This window comes from Hypomesus transpacificus, chromosome 8 (assembly GCF_021917145.1).
Source record: "Hypomesus transpacificus isolate Combined female chromosome 8, fHypTra1, whole genome shotgun sequence".
Taxonomy (NCBI): domain Eukaryota; kingdom Metazoa; phylum Chordata; class Actinopteri; order Osmeriformes; family Osmeridae; genus Hypomesus; species Hypomesus transpacificus.
The window spans coordinates 8,432,640-8,450,061 of NC_061067.1; the positions used below are offsets into that span (position 1 = coordinate 8,432,640).

At 49.1% G+C, this 17,422-nt stretch overlaps 1 protein-coding gene across 1 annotated transcript in view; it reads left to right on the forward strand.

Annotated features, from left to right (window-relative positions):
* Nucleotides 1-17,240, forward strand: part of LOC124470516 (E3 ubiquitin-protein ligase HECW1) — a 37,702-nt gene extending 20,462 nt beyond the window's left edge. Inside the window, exons 13-31 of the mRNA XM_047024433.1 lie at nt 1,145-1,249; nt 3,486-3,636; nt 5,145-5,254; nt 5,387-5,508; nt 6,121-6,306; nt 6,539-6,673; nt 6,770-6,884; nt 8,571-8,667; nt 9,415-9,498; nt 9,639-9,745; nt 10,554-10,668; nt 10,815-10,928; nt 11,178-11,330; nt 11,469-11,567; nt 11,782-11,911; nt 12,140-12,286; nt 12,375-12,489; nt 12,718-12,916; nt 14,296-17,240. Of these exons, the coding sequence (XP_046880389.1) occupies nt 1,145-1,249; nt 3,486-3,636; nt 5,145-5,254; nt 5,387-5,508; nt 6,121-6,306; nt 6,539-6,673; nt 6,770-6,884; nt 8,571-8,667; nt 9,415-9,498; nt 9,639-9,745; nt 10,554-10,668; nt 10,815-10,928; nt 11,178-11,330; nt 11,469-11,567; nt 11,782-11,911; nt 12,140-12,286; nt 12,375-12,489; nt 12,718-12,916; nt 14,296-14,407 (2,396 nt within the window). The 3' untranslated portion in view covers nt 14,408-17,240. The remainder of the gene's footprint in view (nt 1-1,144; nt 1,250-3,485; nt 3,637-5,144; nt 5,255-5,386; nt 5,509-6,120; nt 6,307-6,538; nt 6,674-6,769; nt 6,885-8,570; nt 8,668-9,414; nt 9,499-9,638; nt 9,746-10,553; nt 10,669-10,814; nt 10,929-11,177; nt 11,331-11,468; nt 11,568-11,781; nt 11,912-12,139; nt 12,287-12,374; nt 12,490-12,717; nt 12,917-14,295) is intronic.
* Nucleotides 17,241-17,422: the final 182 nt, after the last annotated feature.

Consider the following 17,422-nt stretch of genomic DNA (forward strand, 5'->3'; position numbering starts at 1 on the left):
TAACATCGGTTTCTATGTTTACTGCTGAGTGCTCAACTCTGGGGTTTAACTAACATTTCTAATACTCAGAATGCCCTCTGTGCAGTCACACACACACACACACACACTCACTCATACAAATCCTGCTGTGCAGCAGGAAGGCAGCTAGGATGGGTTGTTGTGTTTAAATCTTGCTCTGAGAAGAGGACATAATTGACACCCAACCATGAGAGGCGGAAGAGGGGAGAGAGAGAGAATAAATGAAGAGGGATCACTTCCAGACAGCACACACAAACACTCAGCCACTAGCAGCATTCTCAATGGGCTGAGAGAAGCTTCCAGAAATAACCTGGGATTATTTGGTTTCACGGGACCAGGGGAGCAGGCAGGTACTGGCAGGCTTGGAGCTGAAGGGAGGCAGGTACAAACAGGCAGTCACGTACAAAAAGGCAGGTACAGACAGGCAGGTACAGACAGGCAGGTACAGACAGGCAGATACAGACAGGCAGGTACAGACAGGCAGGTACAGGCAGGTACAGACAGACAGGCAGGTACAGACAGTCATGTACAGACAGGCAGACCAGCGGACATGCAAGTACAGGCAGGCATAGACAGACAAGCAGGTACAGGCAGGCAAGAACAGGCAGGGAGAGACAGGCAGGCCTGATTTCCCTTCATCATCCCAAGGAAAGCCATCCAGCGCATCACCAGTGTGGAGGGGGGTCTTCAGACCTCCTGCAGGGAAAACAGCAGGCTTTTAGCTTCCGATTCTTCCACTCTAAATCACACCCATCAGCCAGGGTTCGGAGGAGAAATATATCATCATGTCATATATCTGATATGGCTTTGTATCAAATATATGTGCTGGGAAACCGATTGCTTTTACCCCTGTGAAAACAACTTTGATTTCCTTGTCCGAGGTGACACCTCAATACTCTAAGGGGGCTTCCTCCCCTTGATTCCTTCCCTTTCTCTGCGATGACGCGAGAAAACAATGGAATGGTGCAAGCAAGTGTACAGTGGTTGTGGTTGGCTGCGCAATACACCTTTCACCATCCCTATGTTTGCTGATCAGAGTATGTGAAGGGGAGAGGAGGCAGAGGAGAGTGTGCCATCTGAGACTATTGAGACATGCTCTCCATGCTGGTTTCTCCCATGTCTGTAGGCCCCTATTCCGCGTCACCATGCTGTTACCCTCCAGTCATCCATGCTCCAGCCATGAGACCCGACCCCTACCATTACCCCACTGTGGATGAGCCCTTGCCTCCAAGTAAGACATCCTCTGTCATCCGCCTCCCTCATCCCTGCTTTCGTTGGCGGGTCGCCGCCCCGCGTGCATGAATTCAGATTCATTTGCCTCCAGTGTGGAAACGACACACATCCATCGGGGTAAGTACTTCTCCATCTTTTCATTTCTCTCCGTCTCCGTCCCTCCGGTCCGTCCCCTTCCTCCCTCTGTTGGTCCCCTGGCGAGGTAAGGGTTAAGCGGGCGCGTCAGGGATCTGGGGCTGTCACAGTGAGCGGCTCTCTGGGGGGCGGTTACTGCTGGGGCTCTGGCTGTGTTGGACCTCGACCCTGCAGATACAACCAACACACATCATCCTCACTCCACTAACCACCCCCCACCCCCCCCCCCCCATCTCTGCCACACTGTTACCATAGCGATGGGCCGTCGGGGAGGGCAGAGCAGGGATGGCGGTCTATATTTATATCGACGGGGGGTTGATTGCTCTCAGGGTATTGGCGCGTGGCCCTCCCGTTGCCTGGAGGACTACAAGACTACAAGTCCCAGTGATGTCTTTGGCACACTGCTGTGTGTCAACCTGTGGGTGCAGATTGGTTCAGGCAGGAGGACTCAGTAGTGTTGTTTACTCGATGCTTTATTCCACACGATACGTATGGCATATGGTTGTGCTCGCACCGTCTCCTGAGACACTGAGACCCAGGCGGAGGCCACGGGAGACCGAGGGCGTCTGTGTGGCACTAGCAATGCAGGAGCTGGGAATCCCTGCTCTATACCCCGCACTATTAGGAAGGTGTGCCCTGACGTGTGATGACGAGCTGCTAGTGACGTGCTAGGTCTCGCGTCCCCTGCATGAACTAGCTCCGCTTGATTTGGCTCGCAGTGCTTTCAAGTTGGTCCCACAGAGGCTGTTGTGAACATGTCACTGGACCAGTTGGGCTTGGGAAGGCTAATCTAGGACAGGATAGGCTTAGATATGGTAAGATAGATAGGTCAGGGAAAGTTCTAGGTTAGCATAGGATATATTTTCTAGGTATTTGGATAGGCTGGGATAGGCTTAGACCCAAAAACTTTTTTATAACATCTAAATGTTATGGCCCCCCCCCCCTATAAGAAGGGGTATGGATGAAAATCTAGTTTCGAAAACATGGTTCACAAGATACCTTCATGTCAAATGAAACCATATCGAGAACGTATTAGGCACAGTCCAGAAACAAAGTTAAAACGAAAGATCAATGTCACGCTTGTGCATTTCGTTGGGTCATCTCCCCCCAGTAATGAGACACCTAGCCTATTTTCAGAGGAAGCTCATCCTATTGTTCGGTAGTGCTGGGCTGCGCTGGTCAGTATTGATATTGGGACTTGGTGCAATGTCACAGCAACAGGGCTGCTGAGCTGTGGGAGCACTATAGGGTGGGCAGCCTCTCCAACTGCTAAAAATAGACCCCAAAACCTAGTCAGCAGGGAGTTGAATGTGCTGGTGGGGGAGGTTTGACAGCTTCTGATAGGCTGCTGTGTCGTGCCAAGAGGGGAAACTGCTTCCTGCCTTTTAGGAAAAACCACGGGAAGAGGATTATGGGAAGTGTTGTTTTTTAAGGATGGAATGAACATGGGTGTAATACTCACCCTTGAGCTGTGTTATTGTCAAATGCATTGGAATGCATCCTGCATCTATAGCGTGCACACACACACACACTTGCACTGGATTTCCATGGTTCATATCCATCTCTCCGGGGTGTGTAAGTAGAGCCAGGCAGGGGAGTGCTCTATGTGTGTGTGTGTGTGTGCTTGACGCCCGACAGAAGGCACACTAAATCTGAGGGAATCATATCTTCCCCTTCACGTCTGTGAGCCCCCTGCGATCAAGGACAGACAGAGAGAGGGATGTCTGAGAGGACAGGAGGGAAAGGAGGAGGAGGAGAGAGACAAGAGAGAGAGACAGAGAGAGAGAGAGAGAGAGAGAGAGAGAGAGAGAGAGGGAGAGAGAGAGAGAGAGAGAGAGAGAGAGAGAGAGAGAGAGAGAGAGATGGAGTGATAGAGGGAAACCCTGTAAACACCCTTGTCCTGTCAGTCCGCCAACAATGTTGCCTTCCAACGCCAATGTGACAATAAAGCCCCTGCTCTCTCACCACAGTCCATGTACATTACCCCTGTGCTGAATATTGATGGTAGTGCCTGCATTCGGACTCATTCCGAATCGACATGTGAAAGCCGCGTCGTACTCTCACCTGGCGTGACGTGTGACTGCTTCCTGTGGCGGCAGACTGGGAGGCGCGCATCGACAGCCACGGGCGAGTCTTCTACGTGGACCACGTCAACCGCACCACCTCCTGGCAGAGACCCAGCCACGCCCCCAAATGCTCTGGCCTCCATCGCTCCAACTCCACCCAACAGATGGAACAGCTCAACCGCAGGTGAGAGGGAAAGGAGGGATGGACAGAGAAGGAAGGGGGAGAGGCGAGGAAGGAAGGAAGGAAGGAAGGAAGGAAGGAAGGAAGGAAGGAAGGAAGGAAGGAAGGAAGGAAGGAAGGAAGGAAGGAAGGAAGGAAGGAAGGGAGGGAGGGAGGGAGGGAGGGAGGGAGGGAGGGAGGGAGGGAAGGGAGGGAAGGGATGGATGGATGGATGAATCGATGGAGAGGATTAACAGCAGAGTGAGTGTGTGTGTGTGTAAGAGAGAGAGAGAGAGAGAGACAGAGAGACAGAGAGAGAGAGAGAGAGAGAAAGAGAGAGAGAGAGAGAGAGAGAGAGAGAGAGAGAGAGAGAGAAAAGAGAGAGCGAGAGAGAGAGAAAAAAAGAGAGAGAGAGATTCATGAGTGTCGGAGAAGACGTAAGAGAACAGGGAAGTCCACTATGTATTTGTTGTTGACGCTGAATCACTTGGAATACTGTGTTGTACTGCCACCTGGTGGACAAGCAAGGAGCTGCAGTCTGAAAACCCTTGCCCACAAAGTGGATGCAGGGCACCACTGATATCTGATCACATCGAATGAGCTGAGCTGCGTTGCTAGCCATGTCAGACTGAAGCCTCACCTTGTTTACACAATCCTCCATCCTCTTAGCAGACATGGTTAGCATATCCCCATCATCGAAGCACCACTTGGGACGGCCTCTGCAGTGTCCATCTGCTCAAAGTCACCTGGGGATACTGGTGGAGCTAGTGATGGGGGTGTTCTTTCACAGACATCTGCTCATCTCGATGCAGGATAGACTCCTAGCTGGCATGGGAACGTCTTAGATGTTCTTCACAAACGGTCGTTGGTAATTGGGTTATTTAGCCTATAGCCTACTTCATGCCAGCTTACTAATCATAATGTGGGTAAATAACCTCCCAAATGGAGCCCATTATTTCTTGCACCCACATGTATTTAACAGAATGTTTTTATCTTTAGTCACACACGCACACACACACACATTTTCAATGATGTACCACAGTGTTTGGCTTGGGCGCAGCGTGCCTCTGAGAGGATAAGGGGCTCCTGGGCTCTTGTAAAGATGGAGAGTCATTGAAGCACATTATATTCAGGACACACGCTTCCCGCCACGCTCCCAGTCCCCTCCGGTGACCTCGTTCGACAGTCCTTGCGGACCACGCAGAGGACGTGGTCACGAAGCCAGATCACATCCGATGCTCTGAAGGCACTCAGGGAATCCCTGGTCGTGGTTTTCTTAATGACCGCAACAGAGAGAGGTTAGGACAGTTTATATAGTGTTTATACAGTACATATACAGTACATATAGTTTATACAGTTTAATAGGACAGTTTGTCCGACAGGCTCGGACAAACTGTTGTGCTGCAAGTCCTGCGAAGCCTTTCTTAAACCGGATAGCTGAGTCCCCTAATCTAGGGACAACCTTTCCTGACTGTTTTGACATTTTGTCATTTCGACCCCCGTCCCCCCTGTCCCCCCCCACCCCTGTGCAGGTACCAGAACATTCAGAGGACAATGGCGACCGAGGAGGATTGTGGGAGTCGTAGGCTGGAGAGGAGTGGCAGTACAGAAACCGAGGCGGACTCGCCTCCCCTGGCCATCGGTAAGTACCCGCAGCCAGGATCACAGCCCCTTCTCTCATTAGGGACATGGGGGATTGCTCCCAGGCGGTGGCCTCTGTGTGTCTGTGTCCCCGGGCGTGATCTCCATGGCCCTGTCCTGTCCTGTCACCCAGAGCCCAGGAGAGAGGGCCCGTCCTCCCCTGTCAGCAACCAGAAGATCACCCTGCTCCTGCAGTCTCCGGCCGTCAAGTTCATCACACACCCAGAGTTCTTCACCGTCCTGCACGCCAACTATGTGAGTACTCGTAGGGTCCTGTTTCTGTTTTCCCTGCCGACCTTGCGAATCTCAGCACGAAGGATGTTCACTCTGCTTGCATGACACTCACTTTTGGATATTTCTTCTGCTTTCGTTGTTGGTTCACATTATTTTCACTTTGTCGTACTGTGTAAGGTCCTAAGCTATCTGATGATCTATTAATAGAGTCTGATTATCGATCACCCGGGGCTCGCCGCAGCCCCCTGTCACAGCTGGGAGATTGGTAGAGCAGATTGGGCGTGACCTGTCAACTGAGAGGTGATGACAGGAGGTGGCGTCACGTGCGTTCGAATCGAGAGCCAGTGAATTGACGGCGCTGCATTTTTTTCTTGTTTTATACATTAATTGACAAGCTGCAGAGTTATGCGTCAGATAACCTTTCAAAATGCGTGTGTGTGTGTGTTAATTATCCCCCTGTGGCACAACTAATCAGCCGAGCGGCCGATACAACTTCAGCGCACAATCAGTAATCAGTAATTACAATAATAACAGAAAACCAAAACAGACCATCTCTCTCTCCCTCCTCCCTTCACATCCCTCCCTCCCTCCTTCCCTCCCTCCCTCCCTCCCTCTTCATCTCTCTGTTCAAAGGGAGCCTACAGGATATTCACCAACAGCACCTGTCTGAAGCACATGATCCTGAAGGTGCGCCGTGATGCCCGGAACTTTGAGCGCTACCAGCACAACCGCGACCTTGTGGTCTTCCTCAACAAGTTTGCCGACACACAGCTGGAGCTGCCCAGAGGCTGGGAGATCAAGACTGACCCGCAGGGGAAGGTGGGCTCTGTTCTACTACCATCCCGACCCACGATGAACTATGACCCTGCTCTGTCTAGATACAGAGGTCTTACAGTGTATCAGAAGAGTAGGTTTAAGCATACAAAATCTGTCCCTCCCCCACTTTTTAAGTAAGAACTTAAAGGCCTCATCCTCTGTGTTTATAAAACGCTGTTTGGGTAAAACCTCTCACCTCAGCACCCTAAAAACCTGTTTTCCTTTTGCTCTCCAGTCGTTTTTTGTGGACCACAACAGCCGCGCGACCACCTTCATCGACCCGCGCATCCCCCTGCAGAACGGCCGCCTGCCCAACCACCTGACCCACAGACAGCACCTGCAGAGGCTCCGCAGCTACAGCGCCGGAGAGGTCAGTGCACAGCCCGTCTAACAGCCATGAAGCTTATCAGCCATGGAAAACATGCAGAACAGAAACGCATCACGGTTGTTTGTCCCGACTGTGTAGGCATCGGAAGTGTCCAGGAGTCGAGGGGCTGCTCTGTTGGCCAGGCCAGGAAACAGCCTGGTAGCAGCTATACGCAGCCAGTACCACCCTGACTCTGTAACCCTAGGGACACCATGTGAGTGCTATTGAACTACATTACCATTAGAACCACCAGCGGCAAAGATTAGCGAACAGTCTGGTAGAAGCTATACGCATCCAGTACCACCCTGACTCTGTACCCCTATTACTAAACTACATTACCCAGAACCACCAAGGGTATATAGACCAGGAAACGACCTGGCAACACACTATTTATGCCTAGGTACACTCTGTGAGTATAAGATTAACTTCATACAGAACCTTGGTTGACACTACGAACAGACAGAGAAATATAGAAACTGGTAACATTTCGCACATATTGTAGCAAACCATGAGACATAATTACCCCTCTCATTATTGCTGTCTGTGCATAATTTGTCAGTAGACTGACAGCTGAAAGTATAACATGAAGCATAGCATGTGCGCCATTCAACCAAGATATCGGAGACAGAACTGTGATGAAAGTCTAGCTTGAAACCACATACCACAGCTTATGTCAGTGGAGTCTCTGTGGTTTAGAACTTGGATACTGTGAGTTTCGACCATACACTCACCAGCCACACACAAACACACACACACACTCAAAACACACACTCAAAACACACAAGCAGGCCACAAGAATGTCCTGCTTTGCTGCATCCTCCTCCCTTTCCCTTCCTTTTCTCCTCATCCTTCTGCTTTCCTCCTCCCATCTTCCTTCTCATCCATCCTCCCCCCCCGTCCTCTCTCTTTCCGAGGTGGCTTGTGGGTAGTGGTGTTTGAGCAGAGCGGCCCGGTTGTAATTACAGATGGGTGAAAGCCACAGCATGCCTGTCCTCCTCTTAGCCGTGGCAGGGACGAGAGAGAGATGACTGCTGTGTGACACCACTCTCTTCCCCCTTCCCTGGCCGGTTCAAGGGGGTTGTTTCCAGGTCGACTTCACTCAAACGTGGGCAGTTTGGGTTGGTAGGGGTGGAAGTGATGTGGCGGATTTCAAGAGGCAGGATGTTGAAGTGTCGCTTGAACCACGCCGAGTGTTGAGTTTGAAAGCATGGTGGAACTGTGGTTTTCACGCGCTCAACTTATTTAGCTGTTCGAAGACAGATGTTTCCAGAATAGAGCAGCATGTGTTTTATTGTGCTTGGTAATGTGTGTGTGGGGGGGATTTTGAATTAACGCTTTCAATTGGTAAAGTAAGCTTCATTAGTCATTCCTGTGGAAAACTCCAGAGTCAGAAAACAGACATTCTTATATATACTTCATTTTGGATCTAACAAATCCTTGTTTAAGGCTACAGGATGTGTCTTTTGTGTCTTCAGAGAATTGATAGGATTTGTCGGCTCTCTGATTAACATGCAGAAGAGGGTGTTACATGATGTACTCCCATCAGTACTGTACATCAAAGCAGGAAGTGCCACTTCCTTTTATACTTCGGATGTTTGTACATTTTTATGAACGTTAATGACTAAGTTATCAGAGTCTACTTCGAATTTTGAAAGACAAAAGAAAGAGAGAGAGCAGAGAAAGAGAGAGAGGCAGACGTTTGTGGATGTGCAGAGAGCCTCGAGAGGAAGAAAAGAGAAAGAAGAAGAGTTTGAAAGAGATAACAAAAGGAGCATGAGCGAGTCTGGGCCTAGAACGCAGCCGGATTGATCCGATCCTGTCTGCCACTGTGTCGAGCATGGCCCGGGTGCTCCCAGCATCAGATACTAGTGTCCTTGTGTCTGCCCGTCACTCCCCGCAGCGTACAACGACAAGATCGTGGCGTTCCTCCGCCAGCCCAATGTCTTCGAGCAGCTCCAGGAAAAACAGCCGGGCCTCGTCAGGAACCACGTGCTGAGGTAACCCTGGAGACCACCTCCTGACCCCTCGACGTGGTCCTGTCTGTTTCCAATGGGCTGAAAGGGTGCGGTGGGACAGGGGGCACAGCAGTGCGACTATGGGACGGGTGTGCACGCAGCCAGACAGATCTCGACCGATACTCCGCTGTGTAGCTGTCAATCTCTATAACCGTCATAGGCATCTAATATCCCGAGATAGAGGGTGGGAATAAGAGAGTGACAGAGTGACAGAGAGAGAGAGAAAGAGAGAGAGAGAGAGAGAGAGAGAGAGAGAGAGAGAGAGAGAGAGAGAGAGAGAGAGAGAGAGAGAGAGAGAGAGAGAGAGAGAGAGAGAGAGAGAGAAGAAAGGGATGGTGGTAACAGCCAGGGCCTCCTAATTGCAGGGTGGTGGCCCCCCAGTCAGTTTCTGTTTGGTTAGCTTTGAGCGCTAACTCTACACAGGAGGTGTTGAAGCCGATCGTTATCTTAAAAGCATTCCACAACACTAGCTAATCTAGTTCCACTCAATCAGGCGCAAAGTGCATTGTTGAACCAACATTCCAGCGTAGTTGAGCTTTTCAGCTGTGATTTTTACAGATCACGCGACGGGGCTGAGAATGGTTTACAGCCCAGACCCAGAGATGGTCCACTGCCATTTTCAGGCTGTAGAATTTCTAGGTCATTAAATAGTTCTTCAGACACAAAAGGATGAATATGTGCTACCATTGGTAGAATTGAGCAACTGCTCTCTGTATGTTGACCAATCAGGGAGAAGATTCACTACATTCGAACTGAGGGCTCTCAGGGGGTGGAGAAGCTGTCATGTGATGCAGACCTGGTCATCCTTCTGAGGTAGGATTGGTTGCTGGGCAGATTTGACGCAACATCTCTCCGAGACTGATGAATGCTGCTGTGAAGTTGGGACTGTGAACTCGGTGGGGCCTAGAATGACATTGACTCTGCTTGTCTTGTTTTTGGTGTTCCTCCTCCAGCCTGTTTGAGGAGGAGATCATGTCCTACGTCCCGCCCCAGTCTTTCCATCCTGGGTACAGCTTCTCCCCCCGCTGCTCCCCCGCCTCCTCGCCTCAGAACTCTCCAGGTACCATACACCCCTCCACCAATCACCTTCCTCTTCGCTGAGCAGCCAACCAATCACGTTCCTTTTCACTGACCAGCCTGCCGATGAAGTTTATCACGACTGAGAAAAGCCAGGGCCCCAGTCATGCCTTACTGACCCTTCTAAGTACCCCCAACCTACAGTGCTTCTCCACAACATCTGAAGCAGAGCGTATGGTGCTCAGCAGATCCTCTCCCCTTCAGTTATGGTAGACCCTTTACTAAGGGAATATGTCAGTCTACTCCATAACAAAACACTGCACTGACAAACACTTCTACACACACACACTCAGCCGGGTCATCATCCCAGGCCTTGCTCTAATGAGCCGCCCTGCTCGTTAAGAGGCGATGATGAGGGTCGGCCTGGGTAGCCATTATCCTCGTTGTTATTCTCATTATCACTGACAAAGGGAGACAGGCGTGGGGGCTATTAATGGAACACCTCAATGGCCTCCACAGCACAAGGCTGGCGTTAGAATGGTGCTCTATTCCCACCCCCCCGAATCCCCTTTTTGTCTCTGTCAAACGTGACCTTGAAAAACCGCCCAACAGGAATGATGATTGGCTCGGTTGCAGTGTGCTAGTTAGCAGAGCCCTGAACGAAGAGGAAGTGCATGTAAATGCTCTGTTTCATCCCTCGCCGGAGAATGCTGCTACCGGTCCATACATTATGGATGTCAGGGTTTTACTTTGATCCTGGAACGGGGTGCGTTTCAGATCCATGTGCAGCTGACCCACTCTGTGTGTGCGTGTGTGACTGTGTGTGTGTGCGTGTGTGTGTGTGTCGGTAGGCTTACAGAGGGCCAGAGCTCCCGCCCCGTACCGCAGAGACTTTGAAGCCAAACTGCGTAACTTCTACAGGAAGCTGGAAGCCAAGGGTTACGGCCAGGGCCCGGGAAAGATCAAGTAAGCACGATCGTGTGTGCGTGCGTGCGTGCGACCGTGTGTCGGTGTGATTATGTCTATGTGTGCGCCCGCGTGGATGTGTGTGTATGCGTGCGTCTGTGTGTGTGTGTGTGTGACGTTGTTGAGGGCTCCTGGGTGTGTTCCAGGCTGATTGTGAGGAGGGACCACCTGCTGGAGGGCACCTTCAACCAGGTGATGGCCTACTCCCGCAAGGAGCTGCAGAGGAACAAGCTCTACGTCACCTTCCTGGGAGAGGAGGGGTGAGCCTACCTGCCCCTCAGAAACACGCCAACTCCACCCGATTAGCAGATTCATGCAAACACCACTAATACATTAAACAAACAAAGCTGTTTCTCGCTTATCTTCCCCTTAATGCCCTTGAGATTGTGATCATTGATTATTGAAAAGTGCTATCATGTTCAAATAGGAGTGATTTATTGATGTGCTCAGTCATGTGTGTATTGGTAAAGAGTGAACAGCAATGTTGTTAATGCCTCTCCTCTCTCCAGACTGGACTACAGTGGTCCTTCTAGAGAGTTCTTCTTCCTGCTCTCCCAGGAGCTCTTCAACCCTTACTATGGCCTGTTTGAGTACTCGGCCAATGACACCTACACCGTCCAGATCAGCCCTATGTCGGCCTTCGTGGAGAACCATCTGGAATGGTGAGGGGGCCGTCATTCTAGAACATTCTTAATTCCAGGCTTCTCATCGTACTCTTCCATTATGGCTGTCGTCAGTTGGATAGCGTGTGGTCTGAGAGGGGTTTTGATTCTTGCCGTGTTTCCTGTGTTTGGGGTCAGGTTCCGGTTCAGCGGTCGTATCCTGGGCCTGGCTCTGATCCATCAGTACCTTTTGGACGCCTTCTTCACAAGGCCCTTCTACAAGGGCCTGCTCAGACTGTGAGGACATGGACCACCATAAGCCTTCACTCTTCTGGCTCTCTCCTTTGTGCTTTCTCTTTCTCTTCCCTACATCGCTTTCTCACCCTCTCAATTTTTCTCCGGCTCTCTTTCTCTCTCCTTCAATTGATCTCACCCTCTCTTTCCTCTTTATCTCGCCCCTTTCTCTCTCACTCCTCCTGATCTCTGAGTGTGCGCTTCTCCGTCTCCGCAGGGCGACGGATCTCAGTGATCTTGAGTACCTGGACGAGGAGTTCCACCAGAGCCTGCAGTGGATGAAGGACAACGACATCACAGACATCTTGGACCTCACCTTCACCGTCAACGAGGAGGTGTTTGGACAGGTAGGTGTGCCAAGCTGCCCTCCAGCTCTCCAAGCTCTGAGGTTCAACAGGCCTTGGTGAAGCCCAGCACAGCTAGATATGTTGTTTACTTACATGTCTAACCTGAGTAGTGTCGCAAAAGGTACTGGATTTCGGACTCCACACAGGTTTTGTATGTCTCCCTGGTCGTTCACGTCCTTCTGCCGTCCTGTCCGGCGTATCGTCGCGTGACCTCATTTTCTGTGGCAGGTGACGGAGCGCGAGCTGAAGTCGGGCGGCTCCAACCTGCAGGTGACGGAGAAGAACAAGAAGGAGTACATCGAGCGCATGGCCAAGTGGAGGGTGGAGAGAGGGGTGGTGCAGCAGACCGAGGCTCTGGTCAGGGGCTTCTACGAGGTAAACACACACACGCACACACACACACACGCATCAGGGCGCCCGCCACACCCATCCCCAGCTGACCCCCTCACGCCCTCCCCCCCAGGTGGTAGACTCCAGGCTGGTGTCTGTGTTTGACGCCAGGGAGTTGGAGCTGGTCATCGCTGGCACGGCGGAGATCGACGTCAGTGACTGGAGAACCAACACAGAGTACAGGGGAGGTATGTCACACTGGGGGGGGGGGGGGGGGGGGGGGGGGGGGGCAGAGATAACCTCTGACTGAGATGACTGAATGAGATAGGGGAGAAGTTGAATTGCAAAGAGATGGTCACAGATCCTGGCTTTTTTTTCTCTTTCTACGTCTTTCTGCCCTCTTTGCGCCTTTCACACGAGATAATCAACCTTTCGATTTCCCCCCTCCTCCTCCCCCCTGTTGCTGTCCGCCCCAGGTTACCACGACGGCCACATCGTCATCAGGTGGTTCTGGGGCGCCGTGGAGCGCTTCAACAACGAGCAGAGGCTCCGCCTCCTCCAGTTTGTCACGGGGACTTCCAGCGTCCCCTACGAGGGCTTCGCCGCCCTGCGGGGCAGCAACGGCCTGCGGAGGTTCTGCATCGAGAAGTGGGGGAAGGTCACCTCCCTGCCCAGGTAGCAGGAGCCACACGCAGCCCTCTGCCCCCTGGTGGTGTGGTGGTGGTATAGCATGTCCGTTCTCATCCGGACTTAATGTATAGTAACTCGTTGCCCAGGTATACTCTGGGATCCAGTTTTAGAAAACCATTTCTCAGACGGCTTTTTCACAACCTTCTCTTGATAAGCACGTAGTTTAAAATATTTGACTGTCCCTTCAATGATCTACGAGTGAGTCGGGGAGTGGATAAAAGTCACTGTCCGAACAGTGGTTAATAACACAGTGCTTCGTAGGAGTGGTGCAGCTGGGGGGAGCTGGAAGGCTAGTTCTAGTAGGGTACTATCCAGGGTGCTAGCGTGCATTCACCTGTTTTCGTGTGAATAGAGAGCTGTAATTGGATGAGGACGTGGCAGAACTACAATAAATGTTTGTGCTAAGGCTGGTTTTCCAAAGCTTGTTTTGATTCAATCTTAAAAAAAATAGAAGAAATTTAGTGGAATTCTCCACTGAAAGGCCTTCTTAGTTTTCAACTAAGCTTGTTGTGTGCCAACAACTACCAGATAAAATCTTAGTCTGCAATATCCGGGGAAAATCCTTCAGAGCAGGAAGTTAATTTCATCATTAAACATTCAAGCTGGGTTATAGTTGCAAACAGCCCAGTGTTTCATCTAAGTACTTAGCTCTTGGCCCGGCCATGTATTAGCTTATGTAGCTCTCCAACTCGAAGGCTGGAAACAAACATAGGTGATTATCGTCACCCAGATTTTCTCAATTTTACCACGTTAAGATCATGTTTTATTACACTGTATGTTATGGTCTTAAATTCAGATATGCTGTGGATAGCATTAGACTGTACCTTTCTATTGTATTCCAGTCTTTCTGAACTGTTTGTGATAAATATATCAACTGTAACTGCCCCACGGTTTATTTTAAACACAGAAAGTTCAGAGGGGGTGTAATACTGCAGGTTCTCACCTTGCATTATCAGCAAGGGACGTTTAGTTGGCAAACAGGAAAAGATCTGGTTTAAAGCTAACCTAGTCAGCAGAAAAGAGCAGGCTCACGTTACACTGCAGAGGGGATAGAGGGGCTGTGTTTGTGGTGGGGGGAGACTACAGCCTCAGCACTTCAGAGGCTAAACACTGTAAGGGTTGGGGTGGAAGAAGGGGTGGATGAGGAGGTGGATGAGGAGGACCAAAATGAATGTTTTCATCCCAAAAGTTGGTCAAAGTTCCTATGTTCTGCAGTTAATTTACTGTCGGTGTGAGTTTGGATCAGGCTACAAATCAGTGTTAGGTTACATTTATATTATTGGTGTTCATTTAGCAGTTGATTTTGATCCAAAGTGCATCCTCTCTCCCTCACACACATCTCTCTCTCTCCCCCTCTGTCCCAGGGCTCACACCTGTTTTAACCGCCTGGACCTCCCTCCGTACCCTTCCTACACCATGCTGTACGAGAAGCTGCTGGTCGCTGTGGAGGAGACCAGCACCTTCGGCCTGGAATGAGGAGGAGAGGATCGAATCAAACGCACATCCCTTTTCCACAATGTGCTGGGCCAAAAACCTGTGATTAAGTCAAATAAGGGGGCCACGTTCAAATGCTCCAACACTCATACGTGTATTGGCTTGCAGTATTTCAACATGCCAGAGAGACAGAGAAACTAAAGGACAACGGCTCTGACATAGACGGTGATTCCATTCAAGCGAATCTGTCCACAGTAAGTCAATACAGGGTTTGTATTGGAGTGTTTGGATGTGTGGGTCCCACTGTATTTTAGCCTTGAGGGAGGCGAAAGACTGACCAAGCACCTGGGACTATCATTATACTGAGACAACTGTTATTTTGTAAAAGTCCAGTAATATGGCACCTGGTATCAACTACTGTCGTTTTATAAACAATAATCTACATACACGAGGACCCAGGTTCGAATAAGGATCAAACTAATTAAAACTTGCATGCACTGAACTGCATCTCTCATCAAGAACTATGTACGGTACCCCAGGCTCTGGGCTTGGACCAAACCAAACATGTATGCAATACTCACAAACCCACTCCAGCCTGCTCTACAAACCCACCTATACCTGCTATCCGCAGCGATCCATTCGACCCATAATGCACCACAGTGTTTTCATGGAGGGATGCTGATGCTACGGGGAGGGCTGGGCTTGTTGAACCCACAGAATTCCAGTTCCCTGTGACATCATCACAGATGTAAGACTCGTGGTAAACCCACTCAAACCTCTCCAAGAACAAATCATCTTCCTGTCAATCAATCGGTCATTTGAGGCTCATCTCAACAACACTATCAACATTACTTCAACTCCTGAGGAGAATTCAGTGACTACAAACCAAATTAATTCATCAATTTACCTATGGAATTTATTATGATGAGGTCATCACTGTTTTACCTTTGGACCAAGGTATTGAATGTCTCTCCTGCTACGCAAAGAGTGAGTGGACTCAACTGGAACCTGCATCTCCAGCCATGGAAAGACTCAGTGCCTTGGTTCCTATTTGCCTCTAACACCTCGTCTTGTGTGTTCAGCTGCTCTGAGATCCTCCTGGAGCTCAGAGAGGCTTTAGATGACAACCTAGTCGTGTCATGAGACAGGTGACCTTCAAGGTGAGTGTTGATTTGCGTGTTGTAACTGGCTGCATGGCTAATGCTGTATCATGGTTAGGTCCAGCACCACTGTGCACACAGAGCTAGTACGGCATAGGTGACCCAGCAGGTGATGATGTCACTGGACGGCTAAGATTAGACTAGGCTAAGCTCCCTGAGATAGCTCTCTCTTACTCGCTCTCTCTTTTACACTGTTTCTATATCTCTCTCTTTCTCTCTCTCTCTCCCTCTCGCTGGCAGGATACTTGCAAAGTCATGGTGCTCAGACACACACCACAAATAATACTGCTGATGTCACTCCTGACATTGAAGGTCTGCTACTTTGACTCTCTGGGCAGCAGTTGGTCGAGTCCAGTATGCAGTGATGCCCTGCTGTTTGGTTTTACTTTGTCTTTTTTACTGTCAAATGTGAAACTTTTAATTAACAATTTTACTTGAACATTTGTATTTTGTAACTTGACTTGTTTGGAACTTTGATTAAGTTAAGGGTGTCATGGTATTTTTGTCTCTGGTTGTTTCTGAATCACTGTGTTTATGATGCCACAGTATGTTGCTATCTGTAAACGTATTGCCTTTGACATCATGAAGGAAGATTCTTGATATAGTGGAGGTACCATTGCGAAGAGACAGTGTCAGATAGTCATGTGATGATATCTACATGATGATCAGGTTTCTTTGGTCTTTGTTGGGTATGTTGGGAAATCATGTGGGTAATAATAATTTTGTCTTCCTTCTTACACTGTAAAGCTGAATTCCTCCAAGGTGACCCCACACTTTTACCCCCCTCCTTCTCTTCCTGTCCTTCTGCCATACTCTGCTGGTGGGGATCTCCGGTCTTTCTCCCGTGTTCTTGTGTTCTTCCTCCCTGCCTTAGTTTATTGACGGTACAAGAGTCCCATTTCTAAAAGAAGGAGGCAAGGAGGGAGGATACAATGATGCGAAGAAAGACCGTTGAGATCCAGCCCCTTGTGTTGAGAAAAAAATATTGTGGTTGTACCTTGGACTTGCATCCGTAATCAAATGTGTCACTTTTAAAAAGGAAGTGGTTTTGTGGGATTTGTCTTGTGTGTAAAAAAGAAAAAGAAGAAAGAAAGAAAGCCATTCTAATATTTTTACTGTCGTTATAAAGAATTTTATCTATAGAATATTCTGGGCATGTTTTGGAAATATTGATCCAAATTATGATAATTATATTTAAAAGAAAAACAATGGCCAAGATTACCTTCACTAACTCTTGAATATTTAAATGATTCAATGAACCAATTGTGCATTGGTTACAGTTGAAGACAAATCTTTAAATTCATGCTTTGCAGAAATAATGTACCAAATTATACATGGAAAGTCATTATAGTATCAATCTGTGCCCTGGTTATGTATTTCGTTTCACTGCTGGATTCATGTGTGCATTTCTTTTCCCCTCCCTTTGTAAACAATGTTTCTTTCAACATAAGAAACAAAGGAGCACAGATGGAAAGGTAAAGTAGTTTATATACTATTTATACAGAAAACCAAGATGCATTGAAGGCATTTCAGGGCAAGAATGTAAGTTATTTTCCCCCTACAGTTCCACATTGAAATTGTGATAAATGTTGTGGAAAAACTCTTGCCAGAAATGTTTAGATAAACAGTACTGTATGCTGGAAAAAAATACATTATTGTATTCAACGTAATCTGTTTTGGTTTGATAACGGGTCACTTTATTCTCAGGATGTGCTTTTGCTCCATCTTATCACTGTTCACGAATGTCAATAAACAATCAGTCACTTTGTACTTTGTCCTCCATTGGTTTGAACAAAAAACTAAACATGGTTCCAGTTACAGCTATGTGCCAGGAAGAGAGATGTTTAAGACAACATAGTGAGAGAGTTGGAACTTTGCTTTATGGAACTCAATGTAC